Here is a 19,531-nt window from a genome sequence, read left to right on the forward strand (position 1 = left end):
ATAAAGATCGTTCTCTAGTCATCTGAATATAATTAGAACAAATTAACCCAGCCCACTTTGGGTCGCCCCTGCATAATGTGTCAAAGGCAAGGACCAATTTAGAGCCAATGTACAAGGAAATCCATTGTCTTTGATCACTGATGAATAAGAACAATCTATTGAAATTGGGCAAGTTAAATTGAATGATTATCAACACGGCATCAGGTAGCTGGCACAGGTTTAGTACGGACTAATGGGAAGGACAGATAATTACATGCGAACTGCTTATGTTTAGGTAAATGCATGATAATTCTTACTCAAAAGGGTACCATAAACAGGTTCAATAGACTCGTGGTGATGAAGGCCTAACATCACCAAGATCATGCATGCCATCAAACTCTTCTGGGCCACAGCATGTTCACCATGTTCCAACTAGCCCTCAACATCCACGAAAAGCAGAAGGAACACCCCTTGCTAACTAAGTCAACAGACAAAGCCTTTACCCATTTACCGGAAGCCACTAATTATGGACTGCCCTCCACTATTTAAAACGAAGTCACAGATCTACAATACTTGAAAGCTTATACATCCAATTAGGTAAGCAGATGTTGTATGCTGTTGGAGATTATTACATCAAAATGACCAACTCTGAAGCTCAAAACTAATCATCTACTCAATTCAATTTCTATGAAACCAAGAATACCATATCTTTCTTGAAATTCAGGAGTGTCTTGCAGAAATTCCAAACCACGATGAGTCGCCAGCAACTCTTTCAAGACCGGTCGAAAATCTTCCTGTTCAGACATAATGAATTTCTTATCTGAAAGACCTTCAACGTAAAAGACACGTTGAAACACACACCCTCAAATATTGATATGAGTTCATAATGAAAGAGTGTGCAACAAACATTCAGGAAAGGTATGTAGTCATATAGACTAAGAATCGTAAAAACCATAACCCATACAAGAACAAGCAACTCACTTGTGTCAAGTATGATTTTCCAGCCTGTTTGAGAACATGAAAAATTCTGGTTGCCGTATCTGCTGTTAATAAGTTATCGCGCATCCAATAATCAAGAAACGCACTCCTGAAAATGCAGGGTCAACAAGAACTTGCTCATATCATGAAAATCTGTACTGCAAAGACCTGATAGAAGACTAAGAACCTTGTCCGATACTGCAGTTTTCACCTTGTAGCAAAGCCCGTGTCATTGACATCAATTTTGTTGAACACACAACTTGAAAAAAATGATGGCAGTCTGCAAATTTCCTTCACAACTGGTACAAATGCTGCACATCGTGAAAGGGCGTCTTACTAGACTTCAAAAAATACGAGGGTTTGTACCAAAACCAAACCCATTCAAAAGGATGAGTAGCCCCTCCTCCAACGCAAGAAGAGTATATGTAAAGTATATGAAAGAATCGCAAATACCAGCAAGGGGCAGACCCTCTGGATGACCAGAAAAAAGTTCTTCAATTTTGAACAAGCATTGCTCGTGAATTTCCTTTGGAGGGGGAGGACCACTTGGAAAGTAAAACTGTATTTTTCATCAATACAAATACTACAGATAGCCACTGAAAAGTTAGTAATTCTCTTTGAGCACCAAAGACTACCTGTGGCACTATTTCTCTGATTGGTTCGCTTGCCTTTTTCAAGGGGGATCCTAAAGCAATGAGCCCAGAGCCAAGGCGACGCATTGGTGATTTTGGAGATAAAGGTGAACCTGATATACTTCTGGGAGAAAGGGGGGGTGTGCTGCCCGCTGAAAGCATGGAGGATAAAAGTGAACCAGATAAATTTGTGCTTCCATTCCCAGGAACAGACAATGCTACCCCAGCTTTGGCATCTTCAAGCAAAGACATGACCTGCAAACAGGCATGGCGCTCTTCTCAACAAAGCTCGTCTAAAACATAAAAGCATAAAAGCATTCTTTGTTGGATTAAACACTTGCAAAGTTCTTCTGAGCCAATGTGAATTTTCAAAGGAGCTAAAGCTACCTAATAGCTTTCATTTTGCTTATAGATATTCAGGATTGTTCTTTGTTCACTTAAATACTTCACAAAACCTACGTAATAAAATTTTATTCAACAAATTCCTCAAGTTGAACATGGAGGAAAACATGGAAAAGCTCACAAAATATCTTTTCATTCCTGGCATGAGCGCCTCCAAAGGCACACATGCTATAACCAGTAATGTTCGCCTCAAAAGGTCCAGACCCTTTAATGTCACCATGATTTCAGGTTACAGAAGAGGAAAATCAATTGAACAATTGTGTTTTATCCCTCTCAGCACCTGATGCTAAACAAGCCCATGGAAATTAAAGATGAGTCACTAAAACTCGTTAAAATGTGCTCCCGTACGGGTACTTTAGCCTGATGTATGTAACTGGATATGAAACACCCAAATCATGCCAATGGCCAGGCAATGCTGTAACAAACTCCTGACCTGGCAAAACCCTAATTTCTGCCAGAAACCCTAACTGCTGAAACCCTAATTTTGGAAACCCTAACCCTAAAACTGCAGAAACCCTAACTCTAACCCTACGGGCAGCGTGGCAGATTTCCGAAAATTGCACTAGCATGATCACATGGCAGGCTGTACGGATTTCCGCATTTTGCGCTGGCTGATGACGTGGCAGGCTGTACGGATTTCCGTGATTTATGCTGGCAGCTTTTTGGCTTTGCTTTTGGACCAAAAGCTTTTGAGTTTTAAAGGCTTTTTACTGTAATTGCTTTTTAGGCCAAGGGCCTTTAAATAAGAGGCTAGGGCTCATTCTCTGGCATGCTTCCCGGAGAAGGTGCAGAGTTTGGAGTACCGGCTTGTACTGTGTTGATGCAATATAAAGAAATACCGAAAGGGGCGCCAAGGTTTGGGGCCAATACTCTCTAGGGTGGAATTCCGCCACTCCGTGTCGCGTGTCGTCTCTGTCTCTCTCTCTCTCTCAATTCAGTTGTTATTGAAGTGCTAAAAGTCTGTTTCAGTCTGTTCTTCTCTTTTGGCACGTGGTGCTCGTCTTGTGACAAATGCTTACAGGCACATCAAATAAGCATAGCAACAGTTTGAGAAAAGCCCTTAGTCTGTCAATAACCTTCAAAGTAAATCGCCTCACAACCATGTGTTTTATTGGAGTAGGAAACACTAGGTTCTTGGCAATGGTCAGGAGACTCTCACCAGTGTACCGGTAGCTTGAGAAAAGCCCCAAGTCTTACAAAGCAAAAAGCAAAATCGGCATAGCTAGCTACTCTTAACTCAGCCTCCATGGAAGATAAGCGAAAGGTCTAGTAGTGGACCACCATGTGTTGGGAGTTGCCAGCATAATATGAATGACACCAACCAAAGTGTGACCGCTCAACCGAACACAAAAGTATCCATGGTTTAATATGCTCAATATGTGTGGAGAAGTGCAAATAGCACATGCTATAGTCACTTCACCGGCTAGGTGGAGAAAAGAGCAAGAAACTAATGGCCTAGCACAAGTCTTGCACTAGGCAGGTCAATGACACAATGTATTGCTGGTCCGATCGTCCTATTTTTCTCCCTACTATTATCGCAACAATAAAGCAAATACCTCTCTAGCAATACACGGAGGGGCCCTTGGAGGGGGGTTTGGGACCCATCTGGTGTTATTCTCTTCTCTCTCCCTCAATCACTCACACAACCTTCACCCACACTATCATTCTCTCTTCTCTCTCTCGTCTATTGCATATCCCTCTCATGAAGTAAAAGGAACCTTGAGTACGCACAAACCACTCATCCTTAGTTATCATCATGAACCTATCTTTGTGTACACTCTCTCTCACTCTCCATTCTGCTACTCTTGCTACTGTCTCGCACTTCCATTGTGCACTCTTCCCATCAAACTGGTATCAGAGCTGCGGGGCTAAGGTGTGCGCGCTTCCCGGAGTCCATGCGAGTTAGCTTCAGCTCGTCCGCACGAAGAAACATTAGGTCGTCACCTCTGCTGATCACGGACGTCACGTCGTCACCTATTTCAGCTCACGTGTGTGCCGGACTATTAGTCGACGGGCCAAAAGCCCTAAAATCAGACAGACCAATGGGTCTAAAAACCTACAATCAGATAGATAGGCGAAACCCTAATTTGACAGCCAGCAGGTGGCAATATCAGATTTGACGTGATAGCACATTGAGCGAAATTTGACCCAAAAAATTTGCAAACATTGTGCACATTGGCTTCGGAAAATTTGGAGCTTTTTGTGTATCGGTGATACTCAACTGAGTTGAATTTAATGACATAGGTGCACATTTGAATCTGAGAAAATTGGGGCTTTTGCAAAATTGTTGAAATTTTGCTAATTATGCCCGTATTTTGCTCTCGGGATCATGTATTTGGCGAGATTGATGGATGTAATGCACATTGGGGGCATTGTTGAAGCAATCTTGGAGCTGTAAGCAGTGTAATTATCCCCCACTTGTAAGATTTTGGAGAAATTGCAGAGATTTTTTGGTGTTCTGCGCACCAGAAGTTGATACGAGTACATATGTATGCAGTACACGTGTTGTGCAGCTCTCATTGAGTTAATACAATACTGAATATTCATGTTGCACCTGTTCTAGAGATCATTTAAAGATCTAGGATTGTTGCAGATGTTGAAGTGGGAATCACCTGACAATGATGTGTGCATGTTACGTATGCTGAAATTGTAGCTATAGTGCTCAAAATCATCACTTCCACTGCTGTACATGTATTTGGGATACTGTCAGTGATATAGTGGCAATGATCCTTGCTCTCTATTTTGTTAAAAGGTTGAGCTGCTTTGGCTGAATATTCAGCTGGTTGTTTGCTGTCATAAATTGCAACATTTGTATTTTGGTGCATTGTTGGAATATGGCTACTAATGCTTCTAGCAACAATGACACTAAATCCCTCCTTGAAATCAAGAGGTTTGATGGGTCTCGCTTTGAAAGACAGGATGCAAGGCATTTTGTTTCTCGGGGACTATGAAGAAGCTCTCTTGGAAACTAAGCCTGCAACCATGACAAATGAGGATTGGGCTAGACTCAACGAAAAGGTCATTCCATACATTAAAATGGTTATGTCTAATGATGTATTCACAAACATTAAGCGTCTTGATACCACTTATGCTATATGAAAAAAGCTAATGGACACTTCTGTGAATCAAGTCCACCTTATGCATAAAACTGTGCACATGGAGTTGGATGAGTCTAAGCCGGCATCTGAGCATTTGAGTGCCTTCACAAGGATTTTGAGTCAGTTGCAAGACTTTGGTTTGCCAATCTTCAATGATAAATTGAAGGCTATTTTCTTATTGATAGACTTTGTTTGGAGTCTTTGGTTGTTTCACTTAGCACCAACCCTACTTTAACCTTTGATGGTGTTACGGGCTCTATCCTCAATGAAGAAATCGGAAGAAACTCTAGTGGTGAAAGCAGTGGCTCAGCTTACCATGTTCGAGGCAGGTCTGAAAAGAGAGGTAATGCAGCCAGTGAAGGCAAAAGCAAAAGTAAAAGCAAGGGCTAACAATAGGATGTTGATTGCTATCAGTGTGAGAGTAAAGGGCATAAAAAGCCCGATTGCAAACACTACAAGAAAGAGCAAGAAAGAAACAAACAGCACGGAAAGAAAAAGAAGGATGATAAGAAAGATGATGACAACTCTTGAAGTTGCGAAGGCAAATTTTGCGTCTAGTGTGATTATTGAAGAGCTTCTGGACACTAAGGATGTACTAGTTGCAGCTTCTTGGACTAATTTTGATATTATGGCAACAACAAGTGATATCACATCACAAAAAGAGAGGGATTGATGCTTTGATATCAACCGATGATGGCCTATCCCAATCTTGGAGAGTGGACAGTGGTGCCTCTTTTCATGTTACTCCCTCTTTGGAGTCATTTTCTACCTACAATGTCTGGGCAAATCGTCGTCATCGGCATAGACCAAGTTGCATAGTCCATTGTATACGCATTGTACACCTTTGTGCAATCAAAGAATAGACCACCCTCGCCGACGAGAGTGAGACCTTCGGAGGAGGGTTTTACAACCTCGCGGGTGTCGTAACTCTTCTCTCTCCTTCTCTCAGTCTCATTATTTGCACGCACAATATCCACTCACTTTGTTCGTGACCATAGCACTCTACAAGACGGAAAGCTCTCTCTTTCCCTAAAGAACTAAAATGAACCTTGAGCAATAAAGATCACTATTCTTGAGAAAATACAACATTCATTCCACCGCATCTAACATTCTCTCGAAGCCCCTCGTCTTGGCTATCTCCACGATTCTGTTAAGTATGGAGCCTGATTTACCTCTTGTAATTTTCTGTGTTAAAAACGCACATTTGTAAGGCCCCCACTATGAGGAGAATCCATCGTACGTGAAGAAAAATAACTCGCTGGAAAATAAAAGCACTCGACCGAAAGTATAATTTTCGCAAGAATATTACTTTGCGCCGGAATATTATGGCCGGACGGCAACCGGAAAGTGGTCAGAAAACGATCAGTCGGTTGGCCGGTTGGCCAGTGGACCGCTAGTCAATGGCCGGTGGCCGGTGGTCGGAAGTCAATGGCCGATGGCCGAATTCAAAAGCGGACTTGTCTTTTCAAGGGCGGGCACACAGGGGCAGATTGGAGGGTCCGATTTGGACTTATCTACACAAGGGCGGCTACACATGGTTGCCTCTCATGAGAGAGGGCAACCCTTTTGGTCGATAAAAGGAGGCCATTTCTACACACATTTCACAGTGTGAAGTTGATGCAACAAGGTGGGTGTGAGGTTGTGAGAATGAAAGAAGGCGGGAGCTCCAAAAAGGTATAATCCCTTTGTAACCTACTTCTTGTTTTGAAGTACTAAAGCCATTGAGTGGCTGCTTTCCCGTGGACGTAGCCCACATTGGGTAAACCACGTATATCGTGTGTACTCTCTCTCTCTCTCTCTCTCTCTCTCTCTCTCTCTCTCTCTCTCTCTCTCTCTCTCTCTCTCTCTCTACTCTATAATCTCTTGTGTGTGAAAATTATTTCTCTCCATTAAGTAATCTACTCAATTATCTACTTAGCTACGTCATATTTCCTAACAACTAGTATTAGAGCAAGGTTTACTCGTAGCTAAATTATCTCGAGGAAAGGATTCCTTGAATTGAGTGGGAGCAATGGCGAAGGAAGGGAAGCTCAAGATCGAGAAGTTCAACAATAAAACTATCAACATTGGAAGATGCAGATTGAAAACTATCTCTGCCAGAAGGACCTTTATTTGCCCTACGCGGTCTTGCAAAGAAGCCCACAATGATGGCAAATGAAGCATGGATTGTCCTTGACCGAAAGGCACTAGGAACAATCCGGTTAAGCTTGGCGTCAACGGTGGCCTTCAATGTTTTGGAGATGAAGACCACGGAAGACTTGATGAAGTCACTTGATGACTTCTACGAGAAACCATCGGCATCCAGTAAGATATTTCTCATGAAGCGCTTATTCAATCTAAAGATGGCAGAGAATGGTTCAGTTGCGGAACACCTAAATGACTTTAGCACAAACATAAGTCAACTTCGATCGGTGAATATCAATTTCGATGATGAAGTGCGAGCTCTCCTTATACTATCATCTCTACCGGATAGTTGGGACAACCTTGTGATAGCAGGAAGTAATTCTATCTCTGGCACAAATACTCTTAAGTTTGATGATGTTGTGGGTGTTCTCCTAAGCGAGGAAATGCAAAGGAGATACACAGGAGAATCATCAAGTGCTACATTGTCAATGCAAACAAGGGGAAGGCCTAAGGAGAGGTTCAAAAACCAAAAGGGTCGTGATCGCTCAAGACGGAGCAAGCATAGTTACCCGGAACGGGAACGGGAACGGGGAACGGGAACGGGAGGGTCCGGAACGGGAGGGGAACGGGGATGAGAAGGGGGGGCCGAAACGGGAACGGCGCTGGAACGCTCCACCTAAAATAAGGATTGAATTATCTCCATTCAGCTTAGTCTCAAATAAACTCCTAAACAATCCCAAAACTCTCCCCAAATCTGCCCCCTAACCTGCCCTCAAACTGCACCAAATATGTTCCCCGAACAGCCCTAAATCTGCCCCCAAAAAGCCCATTTTTTTCCCCCAAATGCCTACTTTTGCCCGTTCCGCCTCATGTTCCACTCATTCCAGAACACCGGTCCAATTACACCCCGTTCCGGAACGCCGTTCCGTTCCCATCTCCGTTTCGGGAACGGGACTCATTCGAAACGCCGTTTCGGAACCTTTGGGCTGTGTTCCCTCCGTTCCCTGTTACATTGGGAGCAAGTCACGCACAAAGTCAGTTCTTGAATGTTGGAACTGCGGCAAGAAGGGCCACGTCAAGAAGGATTGTTGGTCCAAGAAGAAGGAGTCGGAGTCCCAAGACAACAAGCCAACATCGGAGGCCAATGTGGCAGGTAAAGTAGAGCAAGATGCTCTAATTCTCTCATTAGACAATGTGTCTAATTCCTGGATAGTAGACTCCGAGGCTTCATTCCATGCGACACCACACAAGCAACATTTCCAAAATTACAACAAAGGTAATTTTGGGTATGTATACTTCGGAGATTATGAAGCTTGTGAAATTGTCGGCAAAGGTACAGTTTGTGTCAAAACTGCTAACGGAAATAACTGGAAGATTAAAGATGTTAGGCATGTTCCTTCTCTTCGCAAAAATTGATCTCTACAAGACAATTGGACGATGAAGGTCACAACATTGCATTCGGAAGCAAACAGTGGAAGATCTCAACGGGATCTTTGGTGGTTGCTAAGGGAGAAAAGGTTGGTACACTTTACTTGTGTACTGTTAGCACGCAACCTTCAGCTTGTGCAACAACTACAGAAGTCGACAGTGCGGTGTGGCACTACCGGCTTGGACATATGAGTGCCAAAGGAATGCAAATCCTTCAAACAAAGAAGCTTCTATCAAGTTTGAAAGAAGTGGACTTAGAGTTTTGTGAAGATTGTGTTTATGGTAAACAAAAGAGGGTAAAATTTCAAAAATCTGGAAATGAAAGAAAAAAAAAACTTCAGTTCGTTCATTCTGAGGTTTGGGGTCCTTCAAGTACACCATCACTTGGTGGCTCATTGTACTATGTAACATTCATAGACGATGCGACTAGGAAAACATGGGTTTATGTAATGAAGAATAAATCCGATGTGTTTTCCATATTTCAAAGGGTTAAAGCTTTTGTGGAGAATGAAACAGGTGCTAAGGTTAAATGCCTCAGATCCGACAATGGAGGCGAATATTGCAGTCAAGCTTTTGAAAGCTTTTGTGCTAGCAATGGCATTCGGAGGCAAAGAACAACCCCAAGGACACCTCAACAAAATGGCATTTCTGAAAGTATGAACAAAACAATCACGGAGCGAGCACGAAGCATGGAGCTACATACAGGCCTAGCGCTTGAGCTTTGGGCGGAAACTGTAAGTACGTTTGTGTACTTAATCAATCAGTCACCCTCAACGGCATTGAATGGGAGAGTTCCAGAAGAGGCATGAATAGGTAAACCGATGAATTATACATTTCTCAAAGTGTTTGGGTGTGAGGCTTTCATGCACATAGATAGAAGCCTAAGATCAAAGCTAGATGCAAAGTCCAAAAAATGCTTTTTCATTGGCTATGGAGAAAGTGACTTTGGGTATCGCCTATGGAATCCTGAAGATGGTAAAATCTTAAGAAGTAGGGATGTAATTTTTAACGAACAAAATATGTACAAAGATTACTTGGAAAGAAAACAAACAAAAGAAACAGGTGATGAGTACATGGAGCTTGAGGACGGTGAAGACTCAAGGACAGCAAACGGTGACAATGTGCAACAACGTCAACCAAATGAGGAGCCTCAACCTATTCCTCGAAGATCTACAAGAGCAAGTAGATCTCCAGGAAGGTTTGTTCCTTCCTTCAACCATCTCTTGATCTCAGATTTTGGAGAGCCAGAATCATACGAAGAAGCTATGCATCACGAATCCAAAGAAGAATAGATGAAGAGCATGGAAGTGGAGATGAACTCACTACATCGCAACCAAACATGGGAGTTGGTTGAGTTGCCTAAAGGTAAGCGGGCACTTAAAAGCAAATGGGTGTACAAGCTGAAGGAAGAAGAAGGTGGGAAGAAAAGGTACAAGTTTAGGCTTGTGGCAAACGGGTTTTCTAACAAGAAAGGTATTGACTTCAATGAAATATTTTCTCCTGTTGTAAAAATAAACTCAATTAGGCTTATCTTAAGCCTTGTGGCTGCTCATGATCTAAATCTTGAGCAAATGGATGTAAATACGGCATTCCCTCACGGTGACTTAGAGCAGGAAATTTACATGCTTCAACCAAAGGGGTATGAAGGAAAAGGTAAGGAGAAAATGGTTTGCAGATTAAAGAAGAGCTTGTATGGTTTAAAGCAAGCATCAAGACAATGGTACTTGAAGTTTTTCGATGGATGTTGGATCATGGATTCACAAGATGCAACTCGGATCACTGCGTCTACACAAAGAATTTGGGAGATGGGAAGTTCATCATCCTAATGTTGTATGTTGATGACATGCTGATTGCAAGTGCTAACATGCAAGACATCAAAGACCTATAAGAGGAGTTGTCTAAATCTTTTTCAATGAAAGATTTAGGTGCTGCAAAGAGGATACTTGGTATAAAGATATCAAGGGACAGGACGAAAAAGACAATAAAGGTATCTCAAGAGGATTACATCAAGAAGGTATTAGAAAGGTTTGCAATGCAAATGCAAAAACGGTTTCTACACCTTTGGCTGGTCGCTTTAAACTAGCCAAGGATATGTGTCCAAAGACACAAGAGGAGATAGTCTATATGTCTAAAGTTCCATATGCTGCAGCAGTAGGTTCTCTTATGTATGCTATGGTTTGGACAAGGCTAGACATTGCACATGCAGTGGGAGTTGTAAGTAGGTTTATGGACAACCCAGGTAAAGAGCACTGGCAAGCTGTGAAGTGGATACTTAGGTATCTAAAAGGGACAACAACAAATGCTTTGTATTTTGGAGGAACTCATATTTTTCTAGAAGGGTATGCTGATGCAGATATGGCAGGTGACAAAGATACTCGAAGGAGCACTACTGGCTATGTCTTCACGGTTGGAGGCACAGCAGTAAGCTAGGCTTTAAAGTTGGAGGAAGTGGTCTCACTTTCTACCACGGAAGCAGAGTATGTAGCAATGACAAAGGGAAGCAAAGAATTGTGGCTTCACAGATTCTTAGAAGAGCTTGGATTCAAACAAGACAATTGTGTCTTGTACAGTGATAGCCAAAGCGCTATCCATCTTGCGAAGAACTCAGCCTGTCATTCAAGGACAAAGCACATTGAGGTGAGATATCACTTCATACTCACTCTTTTGGCAGAGGGACAACTAAAGCTTGGGAAGGTGCATATAAGTGAAAATCCTTTAAACATGATTACAAAGGTGGTCAACAAGGAGAAGTTGAGCTTTTGCTCATCTTTAATCGACATTCAAGGATAAGAAGCCACGATGGAAAGCAGTCAAAGGTTTGGTTTGGAGATCAGTCTCCCAGTGGGAGATTGTTAAGTATGGAGCCTGATTTACCCCTTGTAATTTTCTGTGTTAAAAATGTACATTTGCAAGGCCCCCATTATGAGGAGAAGCCATCGTGCGTGAAGAAAAATAACTCGCCGGAAAATAAAATCACTCGCCGAAAATCAAAATTTTCGCCGGAGTGTTGCTTTTCGTCAGAATATTATGGCTGGACCACGACTGGAAAGTGGTTGAAAAACGACCAGTCGGTTGGCCGGTTGGCCAGTGACCGGTGGCCGAATTCAAAAGCGGACTTGTCTTTTCAAGGGCGGCCATGCATGGGGGCGGATTGGAGGGTCCGATTTGGACTTATCTACACAAGGGCAGCTACACATGGCTGCCTCTCATGAGAGAGGCAACCCTTTTGGCCTATAAAAGGAGGCCATTTCTACACACATTTCACAGTGTGAAGTTGATGCAACAAGGTGGGTCCGAGGTGGTGAGAGTGAAGCAAGGCGGAAGCTCCAAAACAGTATAATCCCTTTGTAACCTACTTCTTGTTTTTAAGTACTCAAGCCATTGAGTGGATGCTTTCCCGTGGACGTAGCCCACATTGGGTGAACCACGTATTTCGTGTGTACTCTCTCTCTCTCTCTCTCTCTCTCTCTCTCTCTCTCTCTCTCTCTCTACTCTATAATCTCTTGTGTGTAAAAATTATTTCTCTCCATTAAGTAATCTACTCAATTATCTACTTAGTTACGTCATATTTCCTAACAGATGCATCATAGAAGCTTCGAGGATATGGTTGACCAATACACCACCGATCCAGATTTTACTGATGTTTTTACTCGAATACAGAATGGAGAGATTGTCACGATTGTGACATATTCTTGTAAGGTGCAACGGAAGTGAATGTCGAACTTTGCTCAAGATGAGTGCTCTGAACTGTGCTCAAGGGTTCCTTTTACTTACGGAAGGGAGAGCCTTCCGTTCCTTTCGTGAGAGAGTGCAATAGACACAAAAAAAGTGGTGAACAATGTGAATGAAGGTGCATGAGACTGAGAGATAGAGAGAAAAGAATACAACACCAGAATGTTGTCAAACCCTCCTCCGAAGGCCCCACTCTCTATGGCGAGAGCGGTCTACTATTGATTGCACAAATCTCTACAATGCTTGGACTTGCCGACGATGTCGACGACGATGAGGACGACGACGAGACGGGCTGAAATCTGAATACACCAAGTTCTGAAATCTGCAAATCTTTATCTGCTGCATTCTAACTCTGTGTTGATGACAACAATGCAACGATGATGCGCTGAAAACGCAAATGCTGAAATTTTCAGCATCTGCGTTTTCCGGGCTGAAATTGCAAATTACGTTGGATCTGACCGTGCGGCGAGGATCTGCTGCGGGAAGGTGAGATCTGCGAGGTTCGGGACTAGTTCTGCGGGATCTGACCGTTGAAATCTGAAAATCCTGGTGCTTCTGATGATCTTGTCGCGATGAATCTGCAAAACGCTAGGGGTTGATCTGCAAATCAAAAACGCTAGGGCTCAATTGGAGTCTTCTGCAAAAACACTAGGCTTTTGCTGTGTCTTGTTGTCGCCGGGTTGGTCTGCAATGCAAAACGATGGGCCTGATTTGCAATGGGGAAAAACGCTGGCTGTTCTTGGCTGAAAATGCTAAGTCTCCTACCGGGGAGGGGGGTTCTTGCTTGAGAAGGTCATTGTGAATGTCAGGTCCTTGCTGCCTCTTCTGCAAGAAAGTGCTAGCGCTAGTTTGCTTATGTACTCGCTTGCTAAAATTGCCCTACCTAGTTCCCAACAAAAGTCACTTAAAAATAATAAGTGAAAAATGTCAAAAATAGGGAAAATAGGTCTATGGATTGTAAAAATGCTCTTGATGGGTTCTGATGGAAATTTGATGATCATGCTGCGTGCAACTAGAGGATATGCATCTACTCTAAGTGTATGGACATGCACGGTCGGCGAACAGACTCACAAAAGTGCCAGATCACTTTCTCATTTAACTGAAGTGAACCCATGTCATGAAGTAGCTTGTCCACGTACACATAGGGTTAGATGTGCACGTGACAATTCTCTATCTTTGTATTACCTTCTTTACTTGATTCTTTTGCAGATACGAAGATACATTATATCCGAGACCTCGATTCTCCAAAGGACGTGTCTCTTCGCCCAAGAGTCGCACCTGTTCGGCGAATAGCCATGCCTCTTCAGTGAATGGTTGCACCTTTACGTCGAAGGGTCACGACTCTATAGCAGAGCGACACGACTATTGGCCTAGGCCCTAGAGTCATGTCTTTTGACCTATGGTCGTGTCTCTTCATCGTGTCTCTTCAGTTTCTATATAAGAGCATCCTTGTAACACATTTCAAGCATTCAATCAATCAAACACAGAATCTTCTGAGCCTTGTTCAAGTTTCTTAAGTCTTAATCATGAGTTTAAGTGCTTAATTAGGGATTAGTAACTAGAATCCTTACAAAGGTATGAGAGCATTTTTTTTCCCGAGACCCGAAGGTTGTGAGCCTCTCACCCGCCCCTACCCTTTCTCCCCCTTCCCGGAGTTGTATGGAGGCAGAAGAAAGGTGGTACACACATGCAAACGAGCATGAGGTAACTTAAATTTATTCTGCTCCAATGATATAAATAAAGGATAGCAATATGGCTGTGTGTGTGGCGTACCCGATCAATTTGGGATCGTTGTGCTGGTGCCCCTTAGCGTGCCCTTTCATTGGGATGTACCCCTTCCTTGGTGCCGATTCACGTAATAAGGTATTGAACCTGCAAGCAGCATGCCCCTTGTTCCCGTGCTCGCACCCCTTCCCCTCCATGAGATGTACCCCTTTGTGCAAATCGATGGGCTGCTTGGCTGAAATTTTCACGCACCCCTTCGCCGGTGCTCGCACCTCTTCTGCCCTTTTGCAAAGCGCTGGCCTAAAATCGCTGAAACGCTGAATTTCTGTGCCGGGACGAATTGCTGGGCTAAATTGCTGAATTTGTTGGCTGAATTGCTGAAACGATGGGCTGAAATCATGCGCCCCTTCGTCAGTGCTCGCACCTCTTTGGAGAAATATTGTACCCTTTCACCAAGCACTGAATTCTGGAATCGCCGGGCTCTGGTTGAAACACGTTGCGTTGGCTGTTTTTGTGAGAGTGAGCAGCGGAAAGAGTGTGAGCCACGCGCGCCGAAAACACTGGAGAGAGAGAGAGAAAGAAGAAAGAAAGAAAGAAAGCTTTATTAACGTCTTCGAAAGGCCGAACTCGACCTATGAGACAATATCATATACATGTGTTGATGCTCTAGGCATCGGAAAATAAAAAAAGGGTACAAACTGAAATGAGCCTATGCTATGCAAAAGGGTGTGGTAGGGTGGTGCATGTGGTGTACAATGTATAGTGTGGGTCCTCGTGTCGAGGTGTGCTCACGCATCATCAGGCTCAACTAGGGGCTACAAGGTGATACCACCATGAGATGATAGGGAGGGTATCTAAAAACAAGCAACATATGTAGGGTAGAGAATGTGGTACATCGGTGGTGGTCTGCTCAGGTATCTCTGGAATACTGGATCTCCTGGCGCTGGTACATGACTAGAGAGAGAGAGAGAGAGAGAGAGAGAGAGAGAGAGAGAGAGAGAACACGAGTGCTCTCAAAATGATGCTCTCAATACACAATCTGAATGACTACAAGACCCTAAGCATTCTATTTATAGAATCTTAGGTTGAGGTAGGGCAAAATGTGTAACTGGTGCAAAAAACATAAAAGCCCAAAAATGGCTAAAAATGTGTGCACCCAGCCAGGCTCAGAAAATGACCGGCCAGACTCGTGCTAAAGTGTCCGCCCATGCAATCTACATGATGTGCGATGGGTGGCCAACCCGGGACAATCACTAGCCGTACAAAATGGCGAAGCAACGATGGTGTAACTCTAACACCCCCTCTCAACACCGGATGCAAAGACAACACAGATGAGTCGAAGGTGAGAAGCCAAAGTCCGTTGAGGTACAGCCTTCGTGAACATTGAAAATGTCTGTAGTAGGAACATACTCCAAATGAAGATCTCCAGCCAAGTGGTACTGGACCTCAATGTGCTTTGTCCGAGCGTGAAAGATAGGGTTCTTGGCAATAGCAATGCAACTCTAATTGTCGCACAAAAGTCGTAGCAGTCTGGGGAAAACAAAACTCTCCCAATAATCTCTGTAGCCATATGGCCTCACTAGCAGCATAGCAAGTTGCTCTGTACTCCGCCTCTGTAGAAGATAGCGCAGCGGTGGGTTGCCGCTTACTGCTCCATGAAATGGGTCCCGAGCCAAGTGTGAAAACTACTCCTGTAGTAGAGCGCCAAGTATCTGGATTTCCTCCCCAATCTCAATTGCACCAACCAAGTAAGGTGCAACCCTTGGAGAGACCATAGAACACACCATGGTCCAAGGTGCCGTTGATGTACCGCAAAGTACGCTGGGCACACTTCCAATGTCACCTGACGAGGTCAGGTGTTGAAGGAACTGAGGACAAAAACTATGTAACAGATGTCTGCTCGGGAATAAGTCAGCCATACGAGGCAGCCGACAACATTCCTCTACTGCTCCAAGTCAATCTGTGGGGAAGGATCGTGAAGCGATATGTTCTCGCCGGGCTCAAGAGGAGTGCTAATCGGTCTGCAGCCTGTGACCTGTCATCTGGAATCTCTCTAGGATAGCCTTCGCATACTTCCACTGAGAAAAGAAGATGCCGTATGGTGTCTGAAAAATCTCGAATCCAAGAAAATAGTGAAGAAGCCCAAGATCATTCATCTCGAAACGTGTCTCCATAGCTTTCATGATCGACTTGATCCTGCTCGTCCATGAGCCTGTGAAAATGAGATCGTCCACATAGACAATCACTATTGCAACCAAAGAGCCATCAAAGACAACATAACAATTGGAATCTGATGAGGTACGTCGTAACCCCAACTTCATGAGAAACTAATCCTTAATTAAGTACTTAAACTCATGATTAAGACTTAAGAAACTTGAACTGAACTCAGAAACAAGACTCATAATACTCTTTGTTGATTGATGACTGTATGAATGAAACTGAGTACAATAGGCTCCTTATATAGGAGACGAAGAGACACAAATGAAAATACATGTCTCCTGATGAAGAGACATGACTTTAGACGTAAAGACACATCCTTTTGGCGAAGAGCTGCAACCATTGGGCGAAGAGTCGCACCTGTAGAGCGAAGGGGTGTGACCAGTCGTCGAAGGAGTGTGGCTTTTGGCGAAGAGGCACGTCTCTTAAGCGAAGGGTCGTGACCATCCAAGCGCAAGGGTCCTCCTTAGCATGGCACTTCGCGTATCTGCAACTAGGAGTAGATGTAATACTGCAACAGTCACGACTCACAATCGTGACATTCCCCTCCCTCTTTAAATAAAACCCAGGATAGTTGTAGAAACTCCGAGAAGAAGGAAATGTATTGTTGTTGTGCTTCTGCATCCAAAGCTCTTTCTGTTAAGTCCCATGTCATGGCACTGTTATTGACCATGACTATTTTTCCAAACTGAAAATTGATCATATCTGCAACTTGCTAAGTGCCTTTGTCAAAGTCATTTGTAACTTTGAGCTTTGTCCCAGAAAAGATTGAATCTGTATTTGCTTCGAGTGAAATTATTGGGAAACCGACTAAAGTCGTGCTGCAAGAGTTTGTATCTGCTTTATCCTTTGCACCGCTGAAGGCAAGGACTGGAGTTTTCAAGTTTGAAGAATTATCATTCACCATAGCATCTGGTATCTATTTAGAGACAAAGACTTGGTTCTGCAAGGGCGGTGACAAGGCTAATTTTTTTGCCTGGAACACGGCCAAAGAAGGGGTTTTGTGTTTGTTGGTTGTCACACAAGAACCTGAATCTTCTAAATCTTCAACTGTTTCAACGGGTATTAAGGCTTCCAGTTGTGAAGGGGGAGGTTGAGGCAGTTGTTTCCTCTTAGACCTCTGTAAAGTCCTCTTGCACAAGGAAAGGATCAATAAATCTTGAACTTTACCACAATCAGACAAGAAAGACTTAAATGTAGGGCATGGCTCGCGAGGAGGAACTTGTCCAGCGTCGCAACGTTCACGACCGACTACTCGACTAGGGTCGGATATATGTGCCACCAAGTCCGTCCATCTTGATATGGTTGATTTCTTTTTAAGATGAGATCCTTTGGAAGCTTCATGTTGCTGCTTCTGTTGTTGATGATTCCAATAAGAAGTTTGCTGCTTAGAATTGTAACTTTTCCAAGAATATTCATGCTGAGACTTTTGTTGCTCGCACGAAGATGCTTTCTGTCTGGTTGTCTCTGAGAAACCATGCTTTGGGTGAGAAAATTTTGGCTGCGAAACCTCCGATTTGGTCAATTCAAAGGTTTGCATCTGTAATTGGTCGAAGCAAGTGTTGATGGAAGCAAGACTTGCTGAGAAAGTCTGTTGCATAGTTTCCATTTGAGCTTTGAGAAGGGCAAGCATCTGTGCTTGATGACCATCTTCTTCCTAGGACGTCGACATGGAGATCTTGACCTCGTCGATGGGAGGTGTCTCCTCTGGAGCGGGCAACAAAGGTGTGTGATCCGGGACTAAGAGATCGCTGTGAACACGCACCAGGGACTGGAGTAAGATAATGTTGTTGATTGCGTCCAATGTGCACTTTGTCAGGGAGTAGGGTACCGCCCAAGGAAGTACTCGAAGTGTGGGAGACGACGAGACTTGCGCGTCTGTAGATGTTCCACACCATCCACTTTTGTAACCGACTTCCGCGACGATGGGTGACGTAAATCACGTAATCCTGTGGGCTTGGCACGACCAGAGGCGCAAGAACGGGTACCGGTTCTCGAACGGGTACTGATTCTGGAGAATCGGAAATTAGAATATATTCTAGCTTGGAATTGGTATATACTTCATCTTGAGAATTGGTTCAAGAATCTGTTCCTAGTTCTGTGTCCATCGGCGGAGTGTCGGGATAATAATAACCTCGAGGAAGGGGGTTCTCTAGCAAACTCTCCTCCGGAACTTCATCTATGTATGAGAGATACGAATAGGCGCCTAGGTGTGATCGTCTGCCATGGTTGTGGGTCAGACTACGTGTAGGAGAGAGGCAAGGAGCCAACGTTGGATTTTGCTTACGCTGCCTTCTTTTTTATGCAAGCGCTGGCTGGATTCGTGGGTTTGTACGCTGGCTGAATTTGTGAGTTTTTTTAATGCTCAAGTAGGTGCCCAAAGTGGCCCTTTAAAAAAATTGGTCTTCAGCTTTTAAAAGTGGCCACCCTTTGTGTGAAATATGTAAAAGACAGCATCCATTTACCCAAAAGGCACCAGCGTAGGAAAAAGAAACAACTCCAGCGTGTTGTTTGGCTGATTGCAACAGCGTAGAAGAGGGGATCGATCACTTGAGAGTAGGGAGTTGCACCAAGGGTCACACACCCTTTCAGCAAGAAGTGCGCCGGCACTTGAAGAGGGGCGTGGGGCGCGAAGTAGAGCAATTGGGGAGGGCGCACGACCAGCAACTGTGCACGAGGGATTCCATCATTTTCCACCTCATATCAGCCCGGGTGAGCAAGAGCTTTCCTGTATGTTGTTGCTAAATTGGCTTTATCTTACAGAAAAATAATTCTAAATGAATTATTGGATTTATAAGTGAGAGGGTTTTCTCCCTTGGAACACCAAGGAAAAATAATTCTAAATGAATTATTGGAATTTTAAGTGAGAGGGCTTTTCTCACTGGAGACATCCGAGTACAGAGTATTCCTAGTGCGTCATTTAAAGTAATGACGGGAACATTGAGAACGGGAATATCTGTAAGGCCACCAGGAATGGGTACTTCTGATGCGTCACATCGGATGGGTGACAGGGAGCATCAAAAAGAAGTATCCGACCATCCGGGAACGGACATCTCTGATGCGTCATAGGATGGGTGACATAGAGCATCGTGAAGGAGATTGTACCGTAAGTTCGGTAGGAAAGGACTAGGTGATGGGTATTCCTGATGCGTCACAAGGTGGGTGACGGGTGCATCGGAAAGGGAATATCCATAGTCGGGAGGAAATTCCGAACTG

General features: G+C 43.8%; 1 protein-coding gene across 4 annotated transcripts in view; it reads right to left on the minus strand.

The window, feature by feature from the left end:
* Nucleotides 1-19,531, minus strand: part of LOC147456915 (putative serine/threonine protein phosphatase 2A regulatory subunit B''gamma) — a 93,176-nt gene that overhangs the window by 49,770 nt on the left and 23,875 nt on the right. For all 4 annotated transcript variants that reach the window (XR_015188055.1, XR_015188054.1, XM_086511995.1 and 1 more), the window contains exons 2-6: nucleotides 1,593-1,844; nucleotides 1,411-1,516; nucleotides 1,169-1,268; nucleotides 961-1,066; nucleotides 683-773 (exon numbers count right to left, since the gene is read on the minus strand). Coding sequence is in view for 2 of the 4 variants with exons in the window: in XM_086511995.1 (XP_086368121.1) it covers nucleotides 683-773; nucleotides 961-1,066; nucleotides 1,169-1,268; nucleotides 1,411-1,516; nucleotides 1,593-1,844 (655 nt within the window). In the remaining 2 variants the exon portion in view is untranslated. The remainder of the gene's footprint in view (nucleotides 1-682; nucleotides 774-960; nucleotides 1,067-1,168; nucleotides 1,269-1,410; nucleotides 1,517-1,592; nucleotides 1,845-19,531) is intronic.

Source organism: Adiantum capillus-veneris, chromosome 5 (assembly GCF_014529385.1).
Source record: "Adiantum capillus-veneris isolate H3 chromosome 5, ASM1452938v2, whole genome shotgun sequence".
Taxonomy (NCBI): domain Eukaryota; kingdom Viridiplantae; phylum Streptophyta; class Polypodiopsida; order Polypodiales; family Pteridaceae; genus Adiantum; species Adiantum capillus-veneris.